The following is a 26,544-nucleotide window of genomic DNA, read 5'->3' as shown; positions in this document are numbered from 1 at the left end:
CAAAGCACCCCTGCCCTACAATCCTCTTTCCTCACAGTCTGTGGGCCGCCTCAACACGTGCCCTCGCTGAATTGTCATTATCGGTGTGTCTGTTCTCACTCAGACAGGAAATGGGTCCTACTGATCTTTATGTCCCCAGAGCCCAGTATGGTGCCCTCCCTTGGATCAATCATTGAATATCCATTGGTAACTTAAAAATGAACCACGTAAACCTCTGGAAGTTTATTACAAAAGCAGAAGAAATATGACTTCTGGGGAGTAACACTTAAAGAGAGGGCGCACTGCGCCGGGTCCTCACCTTGGGAACTAGCCCTATGCTGATAACAATACCCACAATGCTTTATGCAGGGTGCTTGAAGGTAGTGGTAGCCTGCTGAGTCCCACAACTCTGGGAAGTGGGTACTATTATCAGTCCAGTTTTGCAGCTGAAGGAACGGAGATTGGTGGCAGTTAAGCTCCTAGTCCATGCAACTGGCAGGTGATGATGGAGCCAGAGTTGGAACCCGGGGCTCTGGAACCGTCTGCACACTACAGTTTGCCAGCCTTTACTCCACAGTTACGGAGGGGACTGATTTAATTCATACTCAAAACTCCAGAACCCATCCCTCCCTCCCCCAAAAAAGAGAAAAGAAAAACAGAGGGGGGTGGAGCTCCAGACCCAGGAGAACACCCAGGGTCTCCTTATAAATTAGTCTTGCCCTGGCCTGGCAGCAGCACACCTTGTCGGAGTGGCCAGGGTGGTCTCTGCATGACCTGGGAACCCTCAGACCCCATTGGTCAGGTGCATCCCAGAAGGAGGGCTCCTCGGCCTCCGGGGAATGTCAGGGCTCTTTAAAGCCATCAGTCCCGGGCAGAAAAGGGCTCATTCACCTCACTCTCACCCTCGGAAACTGAGGAGACAAGAGGGGTCCTATTGCTAGTCATTGAACAAATATGTATAGAATACCTACTGTGTGCTAGTAGTGAGGGGCTCAGCAGAGGTCCCCAAAGGAGATGCACAGGGGAGGCAGGACACGTGGTGGAGGGAGCCACCCTGAGCGGTGGGGAGTTAGGTGATGGTGGGCGGGGCGCTGGCACTGGTACTGTTGTAGGCAGAGGGAACAGCCCGCTAAAAGCTAATGAGCAAAAAGAACTTGGTGAGTTCTGAGAAAGAAAAATCTGGTGGGCCTAGGGCGCAGAGAGGAAGGGAAGTTTCAGATAATGCTAGAGTGACCCTGCCTGACCTTATAGGACACTGGGAGGCTTTGTGATTTTATCCTAACCCAGTGGGGATCCTAAAAGGTCTGCCACGTTCAGATTTACATTTTTAAAAAACATGTTTTTATTGATTTCAGAGAGGGGAAGGGAGAGGGAGAGAGAGAGAAACATCGATCAGCTGCCTCCTGCAAGCCCCCTCCTGGGGATCGAGCCCACAACCCAGGCATGTGCCCTGACCAGGGATCGAACCGTGATCTCCTGGTTCATAAGTTGCCACTCAGCCACTGAGCCACGCTGGTGGGACCGGATTTACGTTTTTAAAGGTTTGCTAGGGATAATGTATAAAGGATTGGCGAGGGAGGTTGGGCAAGCTGGACTATAGGAGTCCTAAAAATGGGGACTACTGGTTTGCAGGTGAGAGCTGATGGTGGCCTGGGTTTAGGTGATGGCAGAGCAAGGTTCAAAGCTGTTCTTTTGTTAATCTTCACCTGAGGATATTTTCCCATTGATTTTTAGGGAGAGTGGATGGGAGGGGGAGAGACAGAGAGAGAAACATCGATGTGAGAGAGACACATCAATTGGTTGCCTCCTGCACATGTCCTGACCCAGGCCAGGGATCAAGCCTGCAACCACGGTACATGCCCTTGACTGGAATCAAACCCAGGAATCTTCAGTCCACAGGCCAACACTCTTATCCACTGAGCCAAACCAGCTAGGGCCAAAACTGTTCTAAACAGCCCTGGTGGCCTTAGGCAGGCCACTTGGCAATGAGTAACATTTAGTGAGCACCTGAGGTGCATTGTGTGTATGTTGGAGGCTGAGGGGAGAGGGAGGCGGGAAGGAAAGATGAACAGAGTCTGATATTGCCTCTCTAGAAGTATCCATCCAGTGGGCAAGCAGACACACAAATACACAGCCAGCGCCAAAGAAAGAAGCAGAGCCATCAGAAAACACTAACTGAAGTATTAGCGTAGTCCTCTGGGATTGCAGGAGGTCAGTGATCCGTCCCAACAGGCGCACTGTGGGAAACCTTCTGGAAGAGGCAGCATTCATTGCCTGGGCTTCCAGGGCAGGTGAACTCCAATAGACTGAACCTTAGTTACTGCCTCTGTGAAATGGAGCCATTATGCCCATCCTGCCTCCCTAGAGATGGCTGTGGTATTAGGAGTATCCAAACACACCTTGCATTGGCTTGCAGTAAAGTTGTGTCATTACCTACACGCCCATGCAGATACATGTTCAGACTCATGCATGCGCTCAGCATTCCTAGCCTCTGCTCTCTCCATTATCCCTTCTTTTTTAAAAAAAATATATTTTATTGATTTTTTACAGAGAGGAAGGGAGAGGGATAGAGAGTTAGAAACATCAATGAGAGAGAAGCATCGATCAGCTGCCTCCTGCACAGCCCCTACTGGAGATGTGCCTGCAACCAAGGTACATGCCCTTGACCGGAACCAAACCTGGGACCCTTCAGACCCCAGGCCGACGCTCTATCCAGTGAACCAAACCAGCCAGGGCTCCATTATCCCTTCTTAACACCAAGTCTCAGGAAGAAGGTAGCAAAGTTGTCCACGCTGCCCGTTAAGCATGTTCTTCCTCCCAGAACTGGCTTTTTTAAAAAAAATTGTTGAAGGTATTACAGATGTCCCCCATTTTCCCCTCGGTGCCTTCCTCCACCCAGCCCCCTAGAGCTGGCATTTGACCAAACACGGTGCCCAGCACAAAGGACATGCTCAGTAAACATTTGTTGAATGAATGAATGAATGCCTTATTGGAGTAGTAACTAAGTGAGTGAGTGGATGGACAGACAGATAGATGGTTGAAAAAACAGACGTAGAGAAACTTGAGTGAAAGAAGAATGATTAAAGAATTGACTGGGTGCATGAGTGCAGCCAATCAGCTGAGGTTCTAGGTGTGGAACTAGAGTAGTGGTTCTCAACCTTCCTAATGCCGCGACCCTTTAATACAGTTCCTCATGTTGTGGTGACCCCCAATTTCATTGTTACAAATTGAACATAATTAAAGATAGTGATTAATCACAAAAACAATATGTAATTATATATGTGTTTTCCGATGGTCTTAGGCGACCCCTGTGAAAGGGTCGTTCAACCCCCAAAGGGGTCGCGACCCACAGGTTGAGAACTGCTGGATTAGAGGCATTGCTGTGGGTGGGTTCATTGAAGGGGCGAAAAGGGAGCTTCCCTCTTGCTATGGCTTCAATTCTGTGCTTCAAAGGCAGGCCCAAGGCCCAAAGCATGGCAGACAGGTGCCCAGGGAGCAGCTATGGCCACCGGTCGGTCAGGCTGTGCCAGATGTTTTCAACCCCGGAGTCCTGTCCCAGATGTTCCCATCAACCCAGGTTCGCTGAAGCCTGCAGTAAAGTTGTATCATGATCTACACACACACAGCTGTGGTAGCAGAAAGACTGTGCCACCACTCAGTATGCCCCAGGCCAGGCCCTGCCTGCTCCGGGCTCCAATCGCCCAATTGTACTAAGTTCTCTAAGAGTAGCCAGTGCTCTTACATGGTGACCAGCTGCGCGGCCTCCCTTCAGAGGTGAATGGACAATCTGACACGTCCCCAGTCTCGGAAGATGACAAAGCCAGGCCATTGTCTTCACGCAGAGGGGATCCTACTAGTAAAACCCTCTGCCCTGCATAACATGTTTCAGTTTATAAAAGATGGTCCTCTCCATGAGATAGGGGAGGCAGGGGCGGGCAGCTTTCAAACTGCAGCAGCCACCTCCACCCACCTGGGCGGCTTCATCCCTTGCTGCTGTGCTATGGTCTCCATTGCATGCATCAGTCCTCCTCAAAAGCCTCTGGCCGCCCGTCGTACTTGTCTCTCCATCAGAATGTCAGCCCTGCGTGGACAGGGGTCTCGTCCTATCCTTTGCTGTATCCCCAGCACCGAGAACAATGCCTGACCCTTAGAAGGGGCTAACTTTTACCAAGTGCCTGGGCGAAGCGACGAGCAGACAGGCAGCTAGCGGAGCACTGTGACCCAGTTCACAATACCGTCCAGGCCCTGGGCACTGGCTAGCACTTCCGTGGATCACTACAGCTTTGTGAGAAATGCCTTCACCTCCTGATTCTGCAGACCAGGGACCTGAGGCTCAGGGAGAGAACAGAGCTACTGAGTGCAGCCAGGGTTAGGCAGCAAAGCCCTCGTCCTTAACCAGGCCACCGGCTGACACCTCACTAGGTTACCCCAGCACCCAGTGAGGTCGGTGCCATGGGAAGTTAGGGGCTGGGACTCAGACATATTGTCGGGTTCCGTTTGTAGCAATACCCAGAAGAGGAAAATCTATAGAGACGGAAAGCAGATTAGTGGTTGCCAGGGGCCGGAGGGAGGGGAAGTGGGAGAAACGAGTGAAGGCTAATGAGTACAGGCTTTCTTCGGGGGGTGGTGAATATGTCCTAAGACTGATTGTGGCGATGGTCGCACAACTCTGTGAATGCACTAAAAACCATTAGATTGTCCATTTTATTTTTAAATGTCTTTATTTTAGCTCCACTTTTTTTGCTGTTGTTGTTAATCCTTACCTGACGATATTTTTTCATTGATTTTTAGAGAGTGTAAGGGAGGGAGGGAGACAGAGAGAGAGAAACAGCGATGTGAGAGGGACACATCAATTCCTGACCCCAGGCTAGGGACCGAGCCTGCAACCAATGTACATACCCTTGACTGGAATCGAACCCAGGACCCTTCAGTCCATGGGCTGACCCTCTATCCGCTAAGGCAAACCAGCTAGGGCTTAAATTGTCCATTTTAAGTGGGCAAATTATATGGTATGTGAGTTACATTTCAGTAAAGCTGATATTAAAAAAGAGTTCTTGCCCTGGCTGGTTTGACTCAGTGGACAGAGCGTCGGCCTGTGAACTGGGGGGTCCTGGGTTGGATTCCAGTCAGGGGCACATGCCCAGGGTGCAGGCTCAATCCCTAGTGGGGTACGTGCAGGAGGCAGCCAATCAATGATCCTCTCTCATCGTTGATGTTTCTCTCCCTCGCCCCCTCTCTCCCTCTCTCCCTTCCTCTCTGAACTCAATAAAAATACATTTAAAAAAAAGAGTTTAGGTTCAAGGCTCTCACCTCTGCCCCTTCCCTGCTAGACACATTACTACACATCTCCCAGACTCAGTGAAATGGGAAAAATAAATGCCTCCTGGGGTTCATGTGAACATTAAATGAGATAATACATGCCATGCTCCCCATTTGATCGAGGAGGAAACTTGGGCCCAGAGGAGGGAAGTGACTTGGCCCAGAATGCACAGCAGGTGGGTGACAGGTGAGGGCCTGGGGCCTGGTCTCTGGGCACTGCTTCTCCTTTTAGCATTAGGTGGACAGTCAGTGTCTGTGCACCTCCCCTCCCATCACCATCACCACTCTGTCCCATCTCCTGCCTTCCCTGGGGCTCTGAAGCCCTGTCTTCCCACCGCCCATGCCCGGGCACACTGAGGTATCAGGTTCCCCCAGAGCACAAGATGCCCTGTCCCCCAGCCCCCACCCTGCTCTCCTCCTGGGGCCATGATGCTGTCTTGCTTTTGCTTGTAATAAAGAAAATATTTCAGCTACCCTTCCACAGTTGCTTGGCAACCCCAAAGGAGGGTGGGGGGAGCAAAGGGGAGGAGGGTAGGGGGAGGACTCTGGAGCCAATCTGGAGACAAAGAGTAGGATTTGGGTACACGGAGCCTGTTCTCAGTGCTAACCTGGCCTGGCTGGGATGGTGGGTGGGGCGGGGGCTTCCTCCCACCCCAGTGTCTCACACCAATAAATATGGATTAGGGAAATGGGAAGAGTTTTTCCCACGGGCCTGAAAGGCCGAATCTGACCTCTCTACCCCCTTTATGTACCAACCTGACAGTCAGAGAGAGCAAAGAGCAGGACCCCTTGAGATGCCTCCCCCATGGCCTTCTGACTTGGGGGAACTTTTCACCCGCCTCCTCCCCCTGGCCCCAGCCCAGGTCACAGCCCTGCCTGGACCCTGTGAGGGACGACGAGGAGGAGGCTGGTTCTCAGATGGGAGTCAGTAGCCCCAGCCTCAGGGTCCACCTCAGGCCCTGCCAGCTTTGATGGCACAGAGCCAGGCTGGGGCCCCAGGTCAGCCTGGAAAGGGCTCCCTGCCTCCTGTGCCCGCCTCTGTGCCCGGCTGCCCTGCCCACCTCTACCTGGAGCCTCCTCCATTAGGAGGCCTGTCTCCACCAGCCCCTCCTACATCCCGTGTCTCCTTGCCCCTCACTTCATGTTCCTCTTTCCCCACCACCCTCTTCTCCATTTGGTCTCCCTCTTTCCCTCTTCTCCTCTGGGGTGGGCCCCCTCTGCCCCAGTCCTCCTACTTCTGTGCCCCCCCCCCCAAAAAAAAACCCACAAAAAAACTAGGAAGCCCTTGAAGCTGATAGGAGGGTGTGAAGGGGGGAGGGTGAGGGTGGTGATCGCTCTCCCTGGTGCCCTGGCTCACTGGCCACAGGCTGGGGGTGGAGAAAGGCTGCTCTGAATGGAGTCAGTGTAGAGACAGGAAAAGCAAACACCGCAGCCTGGGCCACGCTGGCCTGTTGGGGCGGGGTGGGGGTGGGGGGACAGGATGGGGCAGAGGCCCGGCTCATCTCAGCCTCCCTCGAGCACCCCTCTCCTGGGCCCTGAGGGCCCATGGCTTCCTGGACTTGTGCCCCACAGAGTCCAGAAAGGGAGTGGGTTCAAGGGCTGGGGACAAGTTCTATTAGAGACACCTTCACCTGTTCCCTGCCCCACTGCCCCACCCCCAGCCTTCTTGCCCACCAGATGCCAGGAAAGTCTGTGCCCAGGAAGGGCTGTCTGGCACCTGAGGGCCTGCCTGACCAGCCCTTCTTAGCAGCAGGAACTAGGTGGGGAAGTCACCTTGTGCCAGAGACGGGTCCAGCAGTGCCATCCGCCTCCCCGGGACAAGGGGGACCCCAAGGTGCTCTGCCCAGGTGAGTGCTACACTGGCCCCACAGGCAGGCAGGGAGGGAGGGTGAGGCTGTCCTTATTGGGGCTCCCAGGGACCCCCGCACCCTCTTTGAGTCCCAGAGAATCTGGGACATTTTCCACCGGACTGTCCTGCCGTCTGTCTGGGGTACACGTGACACTTGCAGTTTGATGAGGGAGCCAAAGAGATGGTTCGAGAAACTGGAGGTACAGTCGGGATGAGGGGAGGCAGGAGGGACTGGAGTCTGGGGAGCGGGACTCCTGGATTCCAAGCCAACCTTTAGACTAGACTTGTGGACCCCAGAGTCCCGTGATGGTCTCCTTTGAGCACTTCAGCTTCTAGAAGACTTTTGGAATGAGCTCAAGGGGGTTAGCATCTCATCCTGGGTGACCCAGCCAGTTGGCAGACCTGGGACTTGAACCCACCAGGCCCCCTTAAGACGCCGAGGTCAGCACAGTCTGTGCAATGGATGCCGTGCTTGGCCCCCTCTCCTCCCCTCTCCAGCTTGGTCCCTCTGGATTTAAGGGACGGGCAGGCTCTGGACAGCACCTCCCAGGGCCTCCTCCTGTGTCTGTCCTCCCTCCAGGCCCCATGTGCAGGGCCAAGCGTTCCTGCTCAGGCCCCAGGGAAGCCATGAGAAGCCACGGGTGGCCTCTGCCTTCAGATCCCAAAGACCAGGGCCCCTTTGCCCTCAAGGTCTAACCATAGTCCCTCATACTGTAATCAAAGCCCCACCCCTTCCTGGAAAGCAAGGTCAACAGCTGGCTGTATGCACAGCGTCCCCTGTGCCCACCGTGAGCTGTCCTAGCAGTGGGACCGGGCTGGGAGGGCCTTGCTGAATAACACCAGGCCTCCCTCACCGAGGCAGGTGCTGTTGTAAGGCCTTCCAGGTACCTCACTGATGGTCACCACCCCCTATAAGGTGGTTCAGTCGTACAGATTGGAAAACTGAGGCCCAGAATGTTGAGATAACTTGTCCAGGACACACTCCCAAGAAAAATCGAGTTGGCTTTCGAACCCAGAGCCTGGCTCCGGCGCCCTGAGTCCTTAACTGTTGTCTGCCCTGGCTCTGATGCCTAAGAGGTCCCACTAGAGGTCATTGTGTGGCGTCCCCTGCATCTGGGTGTCTGCGCAGGCCCACCTCTGCTCACAAAGAATCAATCTCGCTTTTAAAGGCACCTGCTCCGAGGGTGGATTCCCCCTGGGGGTAATCAGACATGTATGTATTCATAGCCTTCTGGCTGGGGAAGAGGCCCTCCCGCCCAGAACGCAGCAGCGTCCAGCTGCCGCCGTACCTCTCGCTCCTCCCCACTGCAGTGTCATCGGAAGTGAACCAGCCCTGCCTGTGCCTCGGCTCCACACCCTCCAGCTGTGTGGGCCTGGGCAAGTGACTCAACTTCTCTGAGCCTCGGTTATCAACTGTGAACTGGGGTTCATGATACACCAGCTTTGTGAGGCTGATGAGGACTGAATGTTAAAAGGGGATGAAAAGACTATACCGCCCTGGCTGGTTTGGCTCAGTGGATAGGGAGTCAGCCTGAGGACTGAAGGGTCCTGGGTTCGATTCTGGTCAAGGGCACGTACCTTGGTTGCAGGCTTGACCCCTGGCCCTGGTTGGGGCACGTGCAGGAGGCAACCAGTGGATGTTTCTCTCTCTGTGTCTCTCCCCATCCCTTCCACTCTCTAAATATCAATGGGGGAAAAAATCCTTGGGTGAGGATTAACAAAAAAGAAAAAAGAAAGAAAAGCCTATATAGCTTGTTACTGGAGAAGTTTCTCTGAACGGTTAGAGCGCCGGAAATCAGGAGGAGGAGGCACAGTGTTCTCGCCTGAGTGTGAAGCTGGCTCTTGGCGTCGCTTCTGCCCCTGTCATTTGCCATGGATAGTTCATCGTTCTTCTCTCCCTGCGGGAGAGTACCAGGGGAAGATGCCATCTGAGTGGTCTCCATCGTAGTTTAGAAAGGATGAAGGCCAGAGAAGGGTCGGTGACCACAGTGGCTGGTACCTGTGACATGCTCAGAACGAAGCAGTGAATACTCCTCTCCATCATCGGTCTCCATCATCATCATCGACCCACTTCTGCCTGCAAGGTCGGAGCCTGCAGCTTTTGGCCTTATAGTTTAGCCTCCTGGTTACAGATAGGGAAACTGAGGTCCAGAATGGGAACTTGCAAATTGGTGGTGGAGCAGGAAGCAGCTCTCTCCGCTCCCCGCCCCCCAGTTCCCACTTGGGTCCCCATCTCTTCTCCTTCGCTCCTTTCCCACCTCTGGTCCTCCTCTGGGGTGCCCAGGGTCAGGCCTTGGCACCCATCCACCAGGCAGAGCCCTGCCCGGGAGAGCAGGGAGAGAGCGAGCAGAGCTGGGAGCAGTGGGCTAGGAGCCCCGGCTGCTTGCTCAGCCCTGGCTCTTTGTCTGTGGCTTTGTGATGGTAAGTGCTGCTCCTAAATCAGGTCTGTGACACTGTTATTGTTGCCCAGGGCGCAAAGAGTCTAAACTTTTCCCCTGAGGTCAAGAATGTGGCCAGTCCCCAAGCTGCCCCAGAGCAGGGGCCTGGGTGGCTGGGGGTGGGGCTGGGGCCTCACCCTGCGCTAGGTCGAGATGTGGCAGGGAGGGGGTCAGCGGGAACAAAACGCTTTGAAATGCCTCCTCTCCATCACTGCCAACATTGTCCGCTGCCCACGGGGGGCCTGGCACCGCCTCGCCGGGGCTCCGGCCCCCAGCCCTGGCCAGACCCGGCCCCGGCATCTGAAAATGGACAGAAGGTTATTGTCCCTCCCTGCAGCCCTTTGTCTGCCCCAGTTCCAGATGTCTAGGCTGGGACCAGGGAGCTGACCCACGGTGGGCAGGGGGAGGGGACAGAGGAGGGGAGCACGGGTCACTGCATCCTGAGGGGTCATTCCCAGACCCTGAGATCCCACCCAGCCACGGCCAGTCACCTTCTGGGCTGTCTGAGTCCTGGGATTGTCCCAGGTCCCTCATCCCTCCTCCCTTCCCCCAAGCCAGGGTCCAGCCTCAGGAAGGAAGGCCCTGGGGGTGCAGGAGTTAGGAGCTGGGCGCCTTGGGATCCCCATTCGTCCACCTGGTAACTATGCTCTTGGGCAAGTTGTGCCCCTCTCTCAGCCTGCTGTCCCATGTAGGTGCCATTGTGCCAGGATCCATTCATTCACAAGGTAACCACAGAGCCCTCCTGGATGCCAGCTCCGTGCTGGGCTCAGTGGCGGGTGGGCCACTCTGATCCTTGCCCACTGTGGTTAATGGATGTAATAGTAAGGGGTTAACATTCCCACCCACTTTCTCCACGTTGGGTACCGTGCTGACAACCACTGGACCTGCGTTATCTCATTCTTTTCACAACAAAACTGAGGAGGCAGTAGGTACGGTTCTTGGTTCTTGTATCTGTTTTCCAGCTTTGGACACTGAGACTCTGAGAGGTAAAGTCTCTTGCCCAAAGTCAGGCTGCCAGGAAGCAGCAGAGCCGGGATCCGCGCCCAGGCTGACCGCCGCCACGAGAGGAATGATCTGCTAATAAATACTTGGAAGGTGTTGAAGGCAGAGCCTGGCAAAGCTGCAGACAGCCTGTGCGAGCTGCGGACGGTGTCCATGCCATCCCTCAGTGTTCCCATTCCACAGAGGGTGCTACTGAGACCCAGGCCGGGGAAAAATAGTCTGGGGTGAGGAGCTTGGGGAAACGTAAATAGCAACACCAACAGTGATTCTGCAGCCGCCAGGGTCAGCCAGAGAGAGGCAGGCAGCCCCGTTTCAAACCCCAACTCTGTGTGGGCTTGGCTAACTGACGTAGAGTCCCACACTTCAGTGTCCTCATCCGCAAAATGAAAATATCCCCTACTCCACGGGGTTGTGGTGAAAATTCAATCAGATTATACATTTAAATACTTAGCACCGTGCCTGGCACACAGCAGTCATTAATGGTAGCTGTTCTTACTGTTGTTCCAAACGGGGTAACATTTATCCTTTTGAACCTTCCTCTCACCTGGGGTCACCTGAGGACAAGGCTCTGTTGAGGGGGTGGGGGAAGCTAGCAGTTGTTGATGGGGGTGGGGATAGCAATGCTTGGTTTTCTTGGGGTCTCTAGAAGTCATGTGACTAGATACTCCTGCAGGTCGGGGTGGGGGGGTGGGGCGGGCAGAAGGATGGGCCGCGAGGGGAAGGGGCTGCCTGGGCCCAGAGGAGTTAACAGCTCCAGGCCCTGGCCCAGCCAGGCTGCCACGCTGCAGCCCGGCCACAGCAACGGTTTTAGCAGGAGCCAGGGCTGCTTCCTGATGGGCAAAACAGCTGGCGGCCGTGGAAAACAGCTGGCCTGGCCCCAGCCCCCTGAGGACGGGGCAGAGCCTCCGAGGACAGCTCCACATCTCAGGGCCTGGGAGAGGCAGGCCTGGCCAAGAGGGAGTCCTTTGGAGTGGGTGTGGGTGTTGGGTGGGACTAGGGGATGAGGGCGCGCAGGCAGATTCCTGGAGCAGAGGCCGAGGTATGCTAGGTCTAAGCCGGAGTGGACAGGGTGACTCCAGCAGGATTGGGGGCTCTGGTCTCCCCTCAAGTAGGAAAGATGAGGGACAGGGGAGCAGATGGGGGGCAAGCCTGTGCTCAGCCCTGGGTCCTCTGGGAACCGAGCTCGGAACCTGAGTGGGAGGGAGCCCACGCGGGGCTCTGAGACTCCTATCTGCTGAGCTGCACCCAGAACCAGAAGTGGGGTGTGGGCTCCTCCTCTGGCCACAAAGCAGGACAGGGGCCCAGAGAGCCCCCAACCCAGGCGGCATGAAGCTGGCAGCTGGTAAGAGAGAGCTCCATCCCAGCATCCCTCAGCTGTGCCCTATTCCCAGCCTGCTTGAGACCCCCAGCCCTTGAGCTCTGGGCACTGGAGTACCTCCAGGCTGCCCCCATCCACGGGCAGGGAAGTGGCACCTGAGGCCTCACATGAGGTCGGGCAGGGTAGGCAGAGGGTTAATGGGCATGTGGCCAGAGTCCACTGGACCCGAGTCACCTGCCTGGGCTCTTGACCCCCGAGTCCCACAGACTAGACACCCCTAATTTCTCTCTGACCAAGGGATGTCCTCTAGCCCACCTTCCTAACCTCCAGGAAGAGGGGGTTGGTCCCCACTTGTGTGTGCCAACCTCTGCGCTCCTCTTCCTGTGAAGGCCAGCGGGCAGGCCTGGGAGCCGAAGAAGGCCCTGGGGAGGGGGACAGCTCCGGGGTCTCTAGTTCCTGATGCCACAGTGAAGCCTAAGGCTCTGGCGCCACCAGCTGGCCTTGGGCAGCACTGCAGTGGCTGAGGGATGGGAGTGAAGATACTGTGGTGGGGAGAAACCCAGAGCTCAGCCAGATGTTGGCCCAGGAGGGCCTCTGTCCTCTTCAGACAGATGGGCCCAGTATTTCTCCGGGTGTGTGTCCTCCCCGACCTGGAGAACGAGGCCTGAGGCTCCACAGAACAGCAGCTTCGAACATTAGCCGGCTTCACAATCACCAGGAAGCTCATTGGTTAAACCTCCACTCCCGAGTTTGTGATCCAATAGGTATGGGGAGGGACTTAGGAATTTGCATTTCTAACAATTTCCAGGTGAGGCTGCTGCTGGCTGATCCGGGGACCATAGATTGAGAACCGCTGCTTTAGTAACGCTGTGAGTTTGGCCCAATGCTACCTTTATAGAGTATGTCTTATTATTCTGTTCTGGAGGGCGGGGAGAAAAGATTGGGAGTGGGATTACAGGTGCTTGATCAGCTACCTACACAGTGTCTCATCCTCTTTCTATTGCCCGGCGGGCCTTGCTCTGGGGCTGGGGATAAAATGGTGCTGAAGGCGGACAGGTCCTGCCTCTGAACTCACAGCCAGGCAGGTCTGGTGTTTGATCTTTCCACCCGCAAGTCTAAAGTCCGTTCAAACAAGGCCTCAGACAGAACCTAATATATATTCCACCTTCTCGGGTCTTCCCCTTTCAGGAATTAGTCCAGCCCAGTCGCAAACCCTGCGGCTCATCCTGATTCCTCGCTGCATCTCCACATCTGATCCGGTTACACACCTCAGCCCCGCCCACACACCGCATCCCTCCCTGTGCCAGGGTCTCCCGGCTGCCATCCCTGCCCCCATTGGCCACCCTCTGAGCTGCAGCCAGAGCAATTTTTTTTCTTCCTTAATCCTCATCCGAGGATACTTTTTCCATTGATTTTTTTAGAGAAAGTGAAGGGGAGGGAGGAGGGAGAAAGAGAGAAAGAGAAACACTGATGTGAGAGAGACACATCGATTGGTTGCCTCCCACATGCACCCCAGCCAGGATGGGGATCGAGCCTGCAACTGAGGTCCATGCCCTTGACAGGGAATTGCTCTGACCACTGAGCAGCCGGCCAGGGTGAGAACAATCTTTTAAAAGACACGTCATCTCACTCCTTTGGTTTTCCTCTCCAATGTCTTTTCATTGCACTTTTTTGTTGCGCTTTTTTAAAAAAGGCCCTGCGTGGTCCTCTCCTCTCACCACACTCCCCTGGCTCACTTCCCTCCAACCACCCGGCCTCCTGGCTTGTTCCCACCACAGGCCAGTGACCCCACCTGCTCCCTCCACATGGAACACTGTCCCCCCAGAACCCCTGGCTCCCCTTATGCTCTGTGTTGTCTTCACTGACACCTCGACTCAGCATACCTCCCACCCCAGCTGCTCTCTGTTCTTAGGAACCTGTTTCACTTTGTTCACAGCATCACTGTTCTTTAAAACGATCCACTAATTTATCAGCTGTTGTTTGCTGTCTATCTCCTCTCAGCAGAATGTCTTGCGTGCCCCAGTACCTCTGCTTGCACCTAGCATGGGTTCCACAAATATGCTGAATGGATGGGGTTATATAGGATGCCATGTAGGCTATGTCCCTCAGACATGACCTGGGGGAAAACTTTCCGGAGGAGGGAAGTTTAAGCTGAGGCTGGAGGGCCTGTAGGAGTTGGCCAGAAAGACCAGTTCAAGCAGAGGAACAACCAAAAAGGATGTGGGACGGTCCTAAAGCATGGAGTGTTCTGGAAACTGCACATGGTCCAATGTGGCTGGAGCAGTTGGAGAAGTCAGGAGGCCAAGCAGGGCCTCGTTGCCCCTTGAGGGGTTTGAGCTCTTTGCGGAGGGCAATGGGCAGCCCCCCTTCCCCATCAAGCATGTTAATGTCAAGCATTTTAGAAAGGGCCATTGGATGCAGAGTGGCTTCCAGGGAGAAAGCCAGGGGGTGGGGGGAGCTGGGAGGTGCAGGGGCCCAGGTGAGTGGTGCTGATGCCCTGCGCCCGGCGAGTGGCCACGTGCAGGAGACGTTGAGGAGGTGGCCTTCCCAGGATGAATGGGCTGAGGGATTGGGCTGAGAGAGGGGGGCTTGTGATCAGTGGCACCAGGGCTGCAGCTTGCGGGACTGGGTGGGTGGGGGTGCCATTCGCTAGTGTTGGGAGGCCACCAGAGAGGGAGCAGGTTTGGGGAAAGGGCTGAGGTTCTGTTTTGGACAGATGGGATTTGGGTCTAGGTGGGCACTTTTCCAGCAACAGGGAGTGAGTAGCTGCTCCATGTGATCAGCTGTTGAAGAGCGCCCTCTTGGGTGAGGAAGAAGGGCCCATTGGGGGCAGTGGCCAGGGGGATGCTGGTCTCGGCAGGGCAGGAGCCGTTTGGCTGGAGCAGCCTTGGCCTATGTCAAGTTCTGAATGGGGATGAGGAAGCAAGACAGGGAGCAAAGCAGCGATTCCCCTCCGAGAAGTTTGGAAGGAGAGAGAAGTAGGGCTGCAGCTGGGGGCCAGCAGGCAGCTTGGTGTATTGTATTTTACGTTGGGGAAGATTAAAGTCCTTTGGAAAGTCGGAGGAAGGATCCAGAAGAGAGGGAGGTTTGTGATCCCGGAAGAGCAAAGGCATGGCATTGGGAGCCCAGGGGTGGTTCTGTCATGAGGAAAGGGTGCCTATTCCATTGTACCAGGTGGTGAGAGCAGAGGCTGGCTTAGGGGCAGGAGGTGGAAGGTTTGGAGGCTGGAAATGGGAGTTCCCAGGTGATGGCTTCTCTTTTCTCCAAAAAGTAGGAGGAGGGAGAGGCCTTATGCCTCCCATTGCAGGACCATTGGCTGGGAGTGGCCCCACCTGGACGGAAGCTTCCACTGGCCTGGTGGAGGCTCTGCAGCCAGGCTGAGACCTGGGCTCCAGGGTTCAAGGCCCCCACATCCTGCCCCATCACTAGGCAAGCCCATTCCTTGCCGGGCCCCCACCCCTTCGCCTCTGGGTGGACATAGTGTGCACAGGCTTAGCCCTTCTCCCTGACCCTGGGAAGCAGGCTTTCCTGGTGGGTGGGTGGGTGGTGAATGGAAGGGAACCTGGCTTCCTCCCCAGTCCTGTCTTCTAGCTCATCTTAAAAGAGCCTGGAGCCCTCGCTAGTTTGGCTCAGTGGATAGAGCGTCAGCCTGTGGACTGAAGAGTCCCAGGTTCAATTCCGGTCAAGGGCACATGCCCGGGTTGCAGGTTCAATCCCCAGTAGGAGACGTGCAGGAGGCAGCCGATCAATGATTCTCTCTTATCATTGATGTTTCCATCTCTCTCCCCCTCCCCCTTCCTCTCTGAAATTAATAAAAATATTTTTAAAAGAGAGAGAGCCTGGAGACCCCTTTCCATCTCAGCGAGGCCTGGACCCCAACTCTGCCCCAGGGAAGGCTGTGTCCCCAGGGGCTGTTCCGTGCCTCCTAGCTCCGCACTCAGCCTAAGAGTGAGCTTTGCTCTCTTAAAGGATCGAAGCAGCGCCGGTGCCGCGACAGAGGCGAGGGCGATGACGCGCGGGAGACGCCAGGCTCCGACCACTGCGGGACGGCGCGCCCAGGTCAGGAGGACCCACGCGCCACCGGAGCGGGACTCGCCCCGGGCCCACGCGCCGCCTCGGGCTCCGCGGAGTTCCGTCTGCGCCCGCCAGAGGGCGCCCGGGCGCGCAGGGGGGCGGGGGCGGGGGCGGGGCCGGAGCCCGGGGAGGGCCGCGAGGAGTTGGTCCTGTCCCGCGGGTGGGTGGCTGAGGTCCGTGGGTCGGACGTTGGGCCAAGGAATCCGGGTTCAGGGGCGTCGGGAACTCGGCGAAGCCGGATTCCGGGGGTTGCATCTCAGGGATTTGGAGAGGAGCGTTCGCAGACGCCGGGAAGGCTCGGATGCCGTCACCCCTGACCCGCCCCTCTCCCCCCACCCCCCTCGGGCGTCCAGCCGGGAGGGGGCTGCTCCCGGGGCGCGTCTGCGGCGGCTCTCCGGCCCTGGTCCTTCGTCCCCCTGGCCGAGGAGAGGACACTTGAAAATCCCCGCATAGGGGTCGGGAGTGGGACCCCACTTTGGGGGGGTACGCTACCCCCATTCCCTTCTGGGCCGCCACGGCCCCACCCCGGCCCCGGGCCCCGCCCCGGCCCAGCCGCGCCGCCCACTCCCCTCGGCCGGGCCCGGAGCCTTGGGGGCCGCCGCCGCCGCCGGAGCGCTCGCCATGCGCGCTGCCCGCGCCGCCCCGCTGCTCCCGCTGCTGCTCCTGCTGGGGCCGCGGCTCCAGGTCACGGGCCTCGCGGAGCCGCCGCCCGCCGTGGTCCTTGCCGTCCTGGCCCGCAATGCCGAGCACTCGCTACCCCACTACCTGGGCGCGCTGGAGCGGCTGGACTACCCCCGGGCCCGGCTGACCCTCTGGTGAGAGACCCGGGCCTTGGCACCCACTGGGCATCGCCCCCCAGCTCCAGATGAGGCCGTCTGCGCCCAGACACCGCCCAGGCCGGCTTCTCCCTGGCAGACAGGCCCTCTTCAACCCCCAGCCCCAGGCGGGACCCCGACCCCCTGGCCCTGCACACTGACCTCTGAGGCCGTGGGCTGACCCTAGGACACCCACCCTGGCCCCTGCTCCCCCTCTTGCCACCTCCTCCGGTGTACGTTGGGCTGGGCCGCTCTTGCTGTCAGTGCCCACACTCCACCCCAGGGACCTGTGGTTGCTTGACGTGGAGGGAGCAGACAGGAATAGCAGACACCCCCTGGGGCCTGGGGTGGCCGGCATCAGCAGGACTGGGGGTTCCTGGAGGCCAGTCTGGGGGCAGTCAGCCCTGGCTCCAGACTGCTCTGCAGGGGAGTCAGACCTGCTCCCCCGCCCGCTGGGCTGGTCCTGCCAGCGGATGGCAGAGCCCCCTCTGCTCTGCCACCCCCAGGTGTCCCCACAAGGCACTGGACTCAGCGGCCACGGCCTGTGGCAGCCAGAACAGGGAGGAGTCCCAAGCTGAGGTTGGGGATAAATGGAGGGAAAGGACAAACTACCCCTCACAACACACTGCACTCGGGCTGGGGTGGAGCCGTGGCCCGGGGAGGCCGCCCACAATTACCACATTTTGGGAGCTCATAGTTCCCACCCCCTACGGGACTTGACACGTAGTTAGTCTTCATTTCTGGGGAATTGGCTTAAAGGGACAGTGTCCCCTAAAACCTGGCTTTTGTCTGAGCCCCCCTCCCCCGACTCGGTCATGGGGGCCCTTCCGCAGGAGAGGAGGAGCGTGTTCGGTGTCAGCCGAGCGTGGGCCCATCCGCACTTCTCAGGACACTCGGTGTGGTGTGAGCCTTCTCACAGCTTCCCAGCAGAGAGAAGCAGCAGCCCTTCTGCCCCATCCCGACTCGGGGGTGGGGGGTGGGGGGCTGACTGGTAACACAGCAAGGAAGGAAGGTACCCAGGCGCGTGCAGGTGTGTTCTTCAAGGCAGAGGTACTGTCCATCTTCCGAAAGGCACTCCAGCTCTGCTCCCTCGGCCTGCTGGGTCCTCCTAGAGTCAGAGAGGCAGCAGGTGAAGCCCCGAGAGGGGCGGGACTTGCCTGAGGTCTCACCGTGGGTCACAGACCTGTGATGGGCACCTGGCTGCCTGCTTGCAGCCCCTCTTCTGCAGCATACCTACCACCAGGCTCCTAGGAGAAGCCAGCCTCGCAGGTGTTGCTGCTCGGGGGGCAAGGCTGCCTCGGGATTTGGTTCTTCTGTGGCTGTACCCCCTTCACCCTTCTTCCTCCTGTGTCCCCAGGTGTGCCACGGACCACAACGTGGACAACACCACGGAGATGCTGCAGGAGTGGCTGGCCGCTGTGGGCAATGATTATGCAGCCGTGGTCTGGAGGCCTGAGGGGGAGCCCAGGTGGTGAACTGGCAGGGGGTGGGGGACGGGGGGATAGGCAAGAGCTGCAGCCCAGAGAGAAAAAGGGCCAGCCCAAGCCACAGGCTCCCAGCCAGGGCTCTGTCCACTGCCCTGCAGAGAGGAGGCACCTACACCACGGGACATCTCATCTCTTTACCCCTCAGGCCCTACCCAGACGAAGAGGGTCCCAAGCACTGGACCAAAGAAAGGCACCAGTTTCTGATGGAGCTGAAGCAGGAAGCCCTGACCTTTGCCAGGGACTCGAGGGCAGACTATATCCTGGTAAGAAAGCCTGGCCTACGATTGGGATCTGTTTCTGACAGAAGTTCTGGTGTGACAACCTCCTGTAGGCGAGCGACCTGGGTCAGAATCAGATATTGAGCTGGGATCCCTATGCTTGAACTCAGATAGATATTAAGCCTGGATTCCTGAGACAGATTCCAGGGTATATACTGAGTCTAGTTCCCCGAACTAGGGCTCAGAATAGGTCTTTGGATCTACTCCCAAGTCAGATCTCTGATAAAGTTCTTAGATCAGCATCTCAGTTCTTCCTTTCTTTATTTTATACTAGAGGCCTGATGCACGAAATTCGTGCAAGCGTAGGCCCTCACAGCCCCAGCTGCCTTGCAGCCCTGCTCCCCTGCCCACTGGTCATTCTGGAAGGTCGTTCGGAAGGTCGTTCCAGGTCATTCCGCCATCAGGTCTAATTAGCATATTATCTCTTTATTATATAGGATTTGTATTATTTTCTTTTTTTTTTAATATATTTTATTGATTTTTTACAGAGAGGAAGGGAGAGAGATAGAGAGTCAGAAACATCGATGAGAGAGAAACATCGATCAGCCGCCTCCTGCACATCTCCCACTGGGGATGTGCCCACAACCAAGGCACATGCCCCTGACCGGAATCGAACCTGGGATCCCTCAGTCCGCAGGCCGACGCTCTATCCACTGAGCCAAACCGGTCTCGGCGGATTTGTATTATTTTCAGAGAGAGAAGGGAGGGAGGGATAGAAACATCAATGAGAGAGAATCATCAATTGGCTGCCTCCTGTGCGCCCCCTACTGGGAATCTAGCCAGCAACCCAGGTATGTGCCCTGACCTGAAATGAAACTGTGACCTTTTGGTTCATGGGTGGACACTCAATCACTGAGCCACAATGGCTGGGCGAGCAGCTCTGTTCTTATCTCAGGACCCAGACTCTGAGCCAGTGCTCCAGACTAGATCCTTGGTCCCGAAAGAGATCTACTAGTTTGTAGGGTAGACCTCTCTAAGGGAACCCCACTGGCTTCCGAGAGCCACTTCTGGGAGTCTGGCCATCTGGAGGGATCCCACTCAGTGAATCGCTGGGGGCTGCAGCCCAGGCAAGGCTGGGGTCTGTGACACCCCCCTCCTCACAGTTTGCAGATACAGACAACATTCTGACCAACAACCAGACACTGCGGCTTCTGATTGAGCAGGGGCTGCCCGTGGTGGCCCCAATGCTGGACTCACAGACCTACTACTCCAATTTCTGGTGCGGGATTACGCCGCAGGTGAGGCTGGGGATGGACCTCAGGAAGCTGGAGGTTCTGGGAGGAGGGACCCCGAGAGCAGAGGGCCTGGAGGCCTTGGGGTCTGTGCGCCGTGGCAGGGAGCAGTGTTCTTGGGATGGAGGGTCCCTCTCACTGCCCAGAGCACCCCCTTCCCCAGGGCTACTACCGCCGCACAGCTGAGTACTTCCCCACAAAGAACCGCCAGCGCCGGGGCTGCTTCCGGGTCCCCATGGTCCACTCCACCTTCCTGGTATCCCTGCGGGCGGAGGGGGCAGCCCAGCTCGCCTTCTACCCCCCTCACCCCAACTACACCTGGCCCTTTGACGACATCATCGTCTTCGCCTACTCCTGCCAGGCTGCGGGTGAGGACAGCTCTCCTTGATCCTTTCTCGGAAGCCTCTGGGCCTTCGCACGTGCTGTTCCCTCTGCTTTGCATGCCCTTCCCACTCCGCAATTCAGAGAGGGGAGCGTGGTCACAGGTTTTCGTGTGCAGGAGATACTGGCTGCGTCTGTGGTGCAGACACGCAGGAAGAAAAAGAGTCACATGTAAAAAGTGAGAGACAACTGTATGGAGAAACAATGAGAAGCAGCAAATGTCTTTTTCATTGCCGCTACTACTTTGATTATGAGCCACGGTTCATGGGCCAGCAGTTTGAAGGAGTTTAGTGAGCAGTGGTTTTGTTTGTTTATTTGTTTTTATATATATATTTTTGACTTCAGAGAGGAAGGGAGAGGGAGAAAGAGATAGAAACATCACTGATGAGAGAGAATCATTGATCGGCTTTCTCTTGCACGCCCCACACTGGGGATCGAGCCTGCAACCTAGGCATGTGCCCTTGACCAGGAATTGAACCATGACCACCTGGTTCATGGGTTGATGCTCAACCACTGAGCTACAGGATACCACGCACCTGCCCCTGACGGGTTCACGTCTGTAGAGGATAAAGAGTAAATAGTAATTGTAATAAAGGTGACAAATCTTGAAGAAATGAAAAGGTGCCAGTGGAGGACAGCTTGAAGGGAGCAGGAGAGGGTGTGGGTTTAAGTGCAGGGACCTGGGTCAAAGGCGATGGGTGGTGCTGGATCGGGGCTGGACCTGGCAGAGGCAGAGTTAGGGCATGAAGCCGTGGCTCCCCCACGTGGTCTCCATGGCTATATCACCGGCTGTAGGCACGGAGTTGGCCCGCTCCTGGCCCCTGAGGGTACAGACTCTGTCTTGCTCACCACCATTGCCCTGGCAACCAGCAGGTGGTCCAGAAACATCATTTAAATGAATAAACCACCTCAGCGGAAACCTCCTCAGATTTTTTATTTTTTTATTTTTTGAGCCAAGCCCTTTCCAGTCCCACAGGTGGGAACACTGAGTCCCAGGGAGGACTCACACTGGGACCCTGGCAGGACTGGGTTCTGAGAGCCCTGCCCTGGCACTCAGCCAGCCTCTCTCTGCAGGAGTCTCGGTCCACGTGTGCAACGAGCACCGCTATGGGTACATGAATGTCCCTGTGAAATCCCACCAGGAGCTGGAGGACGAGAGGGTCAACTTCGTCCACCTGATCCTGGAAGCGCTCGGTGAGGGCTGGGAGCCGGGGGCCTGCCTGCTGCCACCACTCCCTGCCTCCCCTGTGCCCTCTCCGAGGCCCCAGACCTGACTGGGCACCGGGCTCGGGGTCCCAGCCTCATCCCTAACTTATTCCCTGACTCTGGGCAAGTCCCTTCTCCACTGGGCCTCAGTCTCCCCATCTGTACAATGGAGGCAGGTGGGTTCTGTGATCTCTGAGGGCCCTTCCTGCTGGGCGTTCTGCCGAAGGGGCAGGAATGGGGCGGGGTGGGGGGGCTAGGACTCCAGGGTCACCGCCAAAGGGGCTTATGATTGGGGTGCTTTCCTCTGCAGTGGACGGGCCCCCTATGTGGGCCTCGGCTCATGTGTCCCGGCCCCCAAAGAGTCCCACCAGGATGGGATTTGATGAGGTAAGTTCCCTCAGCCTGCAGGCCTGGGGTCAGGAGGTGGATGGGCCCCTCCCCTGGGTGGGCCCTGCACCCACTCCTTGCTCCCCTCTCCCCTGCCTCCTCCAGGTCTTTGTCATCAGCCTGGCCCGCAGGCCCGACAGGCGTGAGCGCATGCTGAGCTCGCTCTGGGAAATGGAGATCTCTGGGCGGGTGGTGGATGCTGTGGATGGCCGGTGAGGCTCCTGGGTGGGCAGCTGGGGGTCAGTGTGGGCCTCTGGAGCTCCCTGGGTGGGGCCCTGGGCAGCTGGGGGTCAGTGTGGGCCTCTGGAGCTCCCTGGGTGGGGCCCTGGGCAGTTGGGGGGCAGTGTGGGCCACTGGAGCTCCCTGAGGTGGGGCCCTGGGCAGCTGGGGGGCGGTGTGGGCCTCTGGAGCTCCCTGGGGTGGGAAAAGAAGATGAATGAGTTGAGTGAGTTTCCTGGTCCAGGCGTTCAAATAGGGCCTGAGGAACTCTGTCTCAGGGGGTCCCCGGGCAGACAGAACCAGGAAGGGGAGGTTCAGTGGTTAAGGCCCAGGAGCTCCCGGGCTTGGGTTCGGGCTCTGCCACTTAGCAGCTGTGTGACTTGCCCAGTCACCCATCTCTCAGCCCTGGGGTGTAAATGGGGAGCACGGTGACTTTCTCTCAGGGGCTTGCGAGGGTTTGGGGCCCGACACCGACAGTGGTATCTTCATGGTTATTCCCAGCGTTGTTCTTCTCCAGCCTGGACTTGGACCTGTGGGTGCGAGCAGGCCGGTCACCCTCCCCAGGGACCCGGAGTTACTCAGCCCCACGTGCCTGCTGCTGTTTGTGCCGGCGCCCCAGCCCTTCTGATCACCCGATGTCCATCCTGTGCTTGGGCCTCTGCCATGTTCCCCCACATTCACCCTGGGGTGCACCCCCTCACGCCACCGCCCACCTCCCGTGCTGCCACCCCTCCCCTGTGGGTCACTTGGCCCGAGATGGCTACAGTTTCCCCATCCGATCACTGATGGCTTCCGGCCACACGGAGCAGGAACAAGGCTGAGACCTCCTTGAAGCCAGACTCCAGTGTGACCGACCCAGCATGCACCAGGCGCCCGGACGAGTCCCTGGCGGCCACCCTCAGCCCTCACCCCTGTCTTCCCCAGGACCCTCAACAGCAGTGTCATGAGGAGCCTCGGTGTGGACCTGCTCCCTGGCTACCAGGACCCCTACTCCGGCCGCACGCTGACCAAGGGAGAGGTGGGCTGCTTCCTGAGCCACTACGCCATCTGGGAGGAGGTGAGGACCCGCCCCTCGGCCCACCCTCGGGGACAGCAGGCCTCCCATTCCCTGCCCTCTGCCCAGCCTGGAGTGAATGGTGGGTGATTGAATACATTAGCACAGACGCCCAGCAGCTTTCAACCGGTGTCCAGCCCTACACCATGGTCATTCTACAGTCTCTGTTGAGCACCTACTGTGTGCCAGGAGATACCCTCTCTGAGAAGACGGAGAATGTGCAGCCCTGGCCCTCCTGGGGCTCCGGGACCAGAGGGGGCACTGAAATCAAGGAAAAACCCTCTAGCCTCTGAAGGGAGGTACACAGGCTGCCCTAGTGTGCGGACTGGCCTGGGCTTCTGGCTCAGTATGGGACCCGCCTGCACCTCGCCATTGACAGGCAAAGACAAGAGCCTCCTTAGCAAAAAGCACACAGTAGGAGCAAAGGCCTAGAGCAGCGATGGCAAACCTTTTGAGCTCGGCGTGTCAGCATTTTGAAAAACCCTAACTTAACTCTGGTGCCGTGTCACATATAGACTTTTTTTGATATTTGCAACCATAGTAAAACAAAGACTTATATTTTTGATATTTATTTTATATATTTAAATGCCATTTAACAAAGAAAAATCAACCAAAAAAATGAGTTCGTGTGTCACCTCTGACACGCGTGTCATAGGTTCGCCATCACTGGCCTACGGGCAGGGAGGAGTTGGTTGTGTTCTCAGGTGGGAAGAAGAAGGGCCTCAATCCAGGGCCAGGGGTGCGAGTGACACTGAGCCACTGCTGGGACACTGGCCCAAGGGGCGCCCCCTCCTGGGGGCAGTGCAGACTCACTCCCTGTTTCATTCTTTGCTGTAGCCACAGTGTGTGTGTGAGCTTCTGTGTCGTTGTTTTCCGCTGTCTCTGAACGGATGGACACCTGATGTCCATTTCACCATCTGCTGAGCTGATTCCATGTTCTTTCCACATTTCCAAACGTTTCGGAAAGTGCTTTTTCTTCGAGCTGTTGGGGGCCAGGGTCTCCCCGACCCCCGCCCAGCCCGGCCTCCTTTAGGAGAGAAAGCTCAGGAGGCCCAAGTGAGCACCTGGGCCCTGCGGTCCAGCAGGTGCAGGTTCAGATCCTGGCTCTGCCATGCGGTCTGCGTGTCCTTGGGCGCGTGGCTTCACCTCCCTGTCTGTCTCCCTGCTGCAGTCCAGGGCCATCGTGCCGCTGCCGCTGCGGGTCCCGGGAGGCGGGCAGTGGCACCGTGGCCCCTGGGATGTGGCAGCACTCAGTGAATGCAGCACGGGTTCCGATCGCCAGCACGAGCCTACTTGGAGCACTAGGAGGGGTGTGGGGCCTTGCAAGCCAGAGCGAGGCGTGGATTTCAGTCCCCTGGCAGTGGGAGCCTAGCGGGCTCTGGAGCAGGGGAGTGACGTGGCCAGGACTGAGCAGCTGGCATGTCCATGAGGCCAGGGAGAGGGTCGGTGTTAGCCAGGTGGAAGGGGACAGCCCGAATCTAAAGAGCCCCCCCAACCTCTTACCACAGGTGGTTGCCAGGGCCCTGGCCCGGGTCGTGGTGTTCGAGGATGACGTGCGCTTTGAGAGCAACTTCAAGGGGCGTTTGGAGAGGCTGATGGAGGAGGTGGAGGCAGAGAAACTTCCCTGGGACCTGATGTAGGCAGTCTGCACCCCCAGGGCAAGGGAGAGGGGCGGGCCTGGGGGGGGCGGTCTGCCTCCTGCTTGGAGCCTTCCTTCCCTCAACCTGGTCCCGGAGGACGGGGGTGGGTCCTATGACACACCAGGTCCTACAATGACTCCTGGGACCCTAATGTCGCCTGCAGCTACCTCGGCCGGAAGCAGGTGAACCCTGAGGAGGAGGTGGCCGTGGAGGGGCTGCCACGCCTGGTGGTGGCCGGGTACTCCTACTGGACGCTGGCATACGTCCTGAGCCTGGCCGGCGCCCGCAAGCTGCTGGCCTCCCAGCCGCTGCGCCGGATGCTGCCTGTGGACGAGTTCTTGCCCATCATGTTTGATCAGCACCCCAAGTGAGTCTCAGGTCGGGGCGGGGCAGGCCCACCTCAGCAAGTGGTACACCCCCCGGCTGGGCAGGTGGGGAGACTGAGGCTGGCAAGGCTGAGGCACCCAGGGGTAGCAGAGGAGCCCAGCCTCCCCCTGGAGGCAGGCTAACCGAGGTGTGGACTCTGCTGGCCATGTGGCTTTTAGAGAAGGGACTTCCCAGTTCTGGGCCTCAGTTTCCTCATCGGGAAAATGGTGCTAAGGGAAACCATGCCTCTCATGTTTGCGGTGAGGTCTAGCTGGGGAGGGAGGGAGGTGCGTGAGGCCTGCACGCAGGGGCTCACCTCCGCCCCCTATGCCATCTCCCACCCACAGTGAGCAGTACAAGGCACACTTCTGGCCTCGGGACCTGCAGGCCTTCTCCGCCCGACCCCTGCTCGCGGAGCCCACTCACTACGCGGGGGATGCGGAGTGGCTCAGCGACACGGAGACCTCCTCACTCTGGGACGACGACAGCGGCCGCCTCATCAGCTGGAGCGGCTCTCACAAGACCCTTCGTGACCCCCGCCTGGACCTGGCTGGCAGCAGTGGGCACAGCCTCCATCCCCACCCCAGGGACGAGCTCTAGGTGAGGGCCAGCCTGGAGCGTCCTCTCCCCGTCCACGTCCACGGCCAACTCTGCGTCTGGGTCTGTGTCCCCCCTTCTCAGCCTGTCTCTCTCTCTCTCTCTCTCTCCCCCTCTTTCTCTCTGGCTGTGTTTCTGTCTCTGTGTCTTGGGCTGTCTCTGCATTTCTCCGTCCACCTCTAGCTCTCTCTCTGTGTCTGTGTGTGTCTGTCTCTGGTTCTCTTTGTTTCTCTGTATCCTGGTGTCTCCCTCTGCTCACCTCTGATTGTCTGTGTCTCTGACTAGATCTGTCTCTGATTCTGTCTGCCTCTCACTGTCTGACTCCAGTTCTGTTTCTCTCCTCTTGCCTCCCACCAGGTCCCAGGGTGACTCCAGGGGGTGCCCAGGAGAGGCCAGAGCTGTCCAGGGAGCAGAGTTGGAGATTGCTGGCAGGAGCCGCCACCGGGAACCACAGACCCAGTGGAAACCAGCAGCCATGGCCACTCTGCGCTCTGGCCCCATCTGACATCGGAGAAATCAGAGATGCCCTTGCCCGAGGTCACAGCGTGGAAGGGCAGGGCTCACAGGCCCTCTCACCCCGCCTGCCTGCCTCACGGCCTGGGGTGGAGGGATGTAGGGAGGCTCAAGCTGGGCAGACGCAGGGGCCCTGCCCTCCCTGAGGACCCAGCTGCTGGGGCCCCTCCTTCTACCTCCACCTCAGCTACCCCCACCCCCAGCTCAAAGCCTGGGTCCCTAGCCAGTGGGAAGTGCAAGGTGGTGGGAGGAGGACCCAGCGGCCAGTAGGCCCTCAATAAAACTCAGCTGGTGTTTGCACTTGACATTTTTTAACTCATGGCTGAGCCTCTGTGCTTGTCAGGAGGTCTCAAATCGACGGGTGAGCAGTTGGAGGGACAGAGGGGAGTG

At 57.7% G+C, this 26,544-nt stretch overlaps 1 protein-coding gene and 1 pseudogene across 2 annotated transcripts in view; both read left to right on the top strand.

Annotated features, from left to right (window-relative positions):
- The window catches only part of CERCAM (cerebral endothelial cell adhesion molecule), a 32,984-nt gene extending 6,542 nt beyond the window's left edge, over window positions 1–26,442 (top strand). The window contains exons 2-14 of one of the 2 annotated variants that reach the window (XM_070430554.1): window positions 15,875–15,964; window positions 18,152–18,262; window positions 18,427–18,544; window positions 19,663–19,797; window positions 19,955–20,159; window positions 21,247–21,366; window positions 21,689–21,765; window positions 21,871–21,977; window positions 22,909–23,041; window positions 24,547–24,674; window positions 24,842–25,045; window positions 25,392–25,644; window positions 25,999–26,442. In XM_070430554.1, coding sequence (XP_070286655.1) covers window positions 18,189–18,262; window positions 18,427–18,544; window positions 19,663–19,797; window positions 19,955–20,159; window positions 21,247–21,366; window positions 21,689–21,765; window positions 21,871–21,977; window positions 22,909–23,041; window positions 24,547–24,674; window positions 24,842–25,045; window positions 25,392–25,644 — 1,554 coding nt within the window. In that variant the 5' untranslated portion in view covers window positions 15,875–15,964; window positions 18,152–18,188 and the 3' untranslated portion in view covers window positions 25,999–26,442. Of the gene's footprint in view, window positions 1–15,874; window positions 15,965–16,220; window positions 16,795–18,151; window positions 18,263–18,426; window positions 18,545–19,662; window positions 19,798–19,954; window positions 20,160–21,246; window positions 21,367–21,688; window positions 21,766–21,870; window positions 21,978–22,908; window positions 23,042–24,546; window positions 24,675–24,841; window positions 25,046–25,391; window positions 25,645–25,998 lie in introns of those variants that run through there. The other variant, XM_070430553.1, reaches the window with a different exon arrangement.
- LOC139021366 (small nucleolar RNA U3) lies at window positions 8,882–9,084 on the top strand (annotated as a pseudogene).
- Window positions 26,443–26,544: the final 102 nt, after the last annotated feature.

This window comes from Myotis yumanensis, unplaced genomic scaffold, assembly GCF_028538775.1.
Source record: "Myotis yumanensis isolate MYYU_CA2020_CCGP unplaced genomic scaffold, mMyoYum1.0.hap1 SCAF_12, whole genome shotgun sequence".
Classification (NCBI taxonomy): domain Eukaryota; kingdom Metazoa; phylum Chordata; class Mammalia; order Chiroptera; family Vespertilionidae; genus Myotis; species Myotis yumanensis.
The sequence above is the reverse complement of the archived record's forward strand: the minus strand, read 5'-3'. Positions and strand labels throughout refer to the sequence as shown.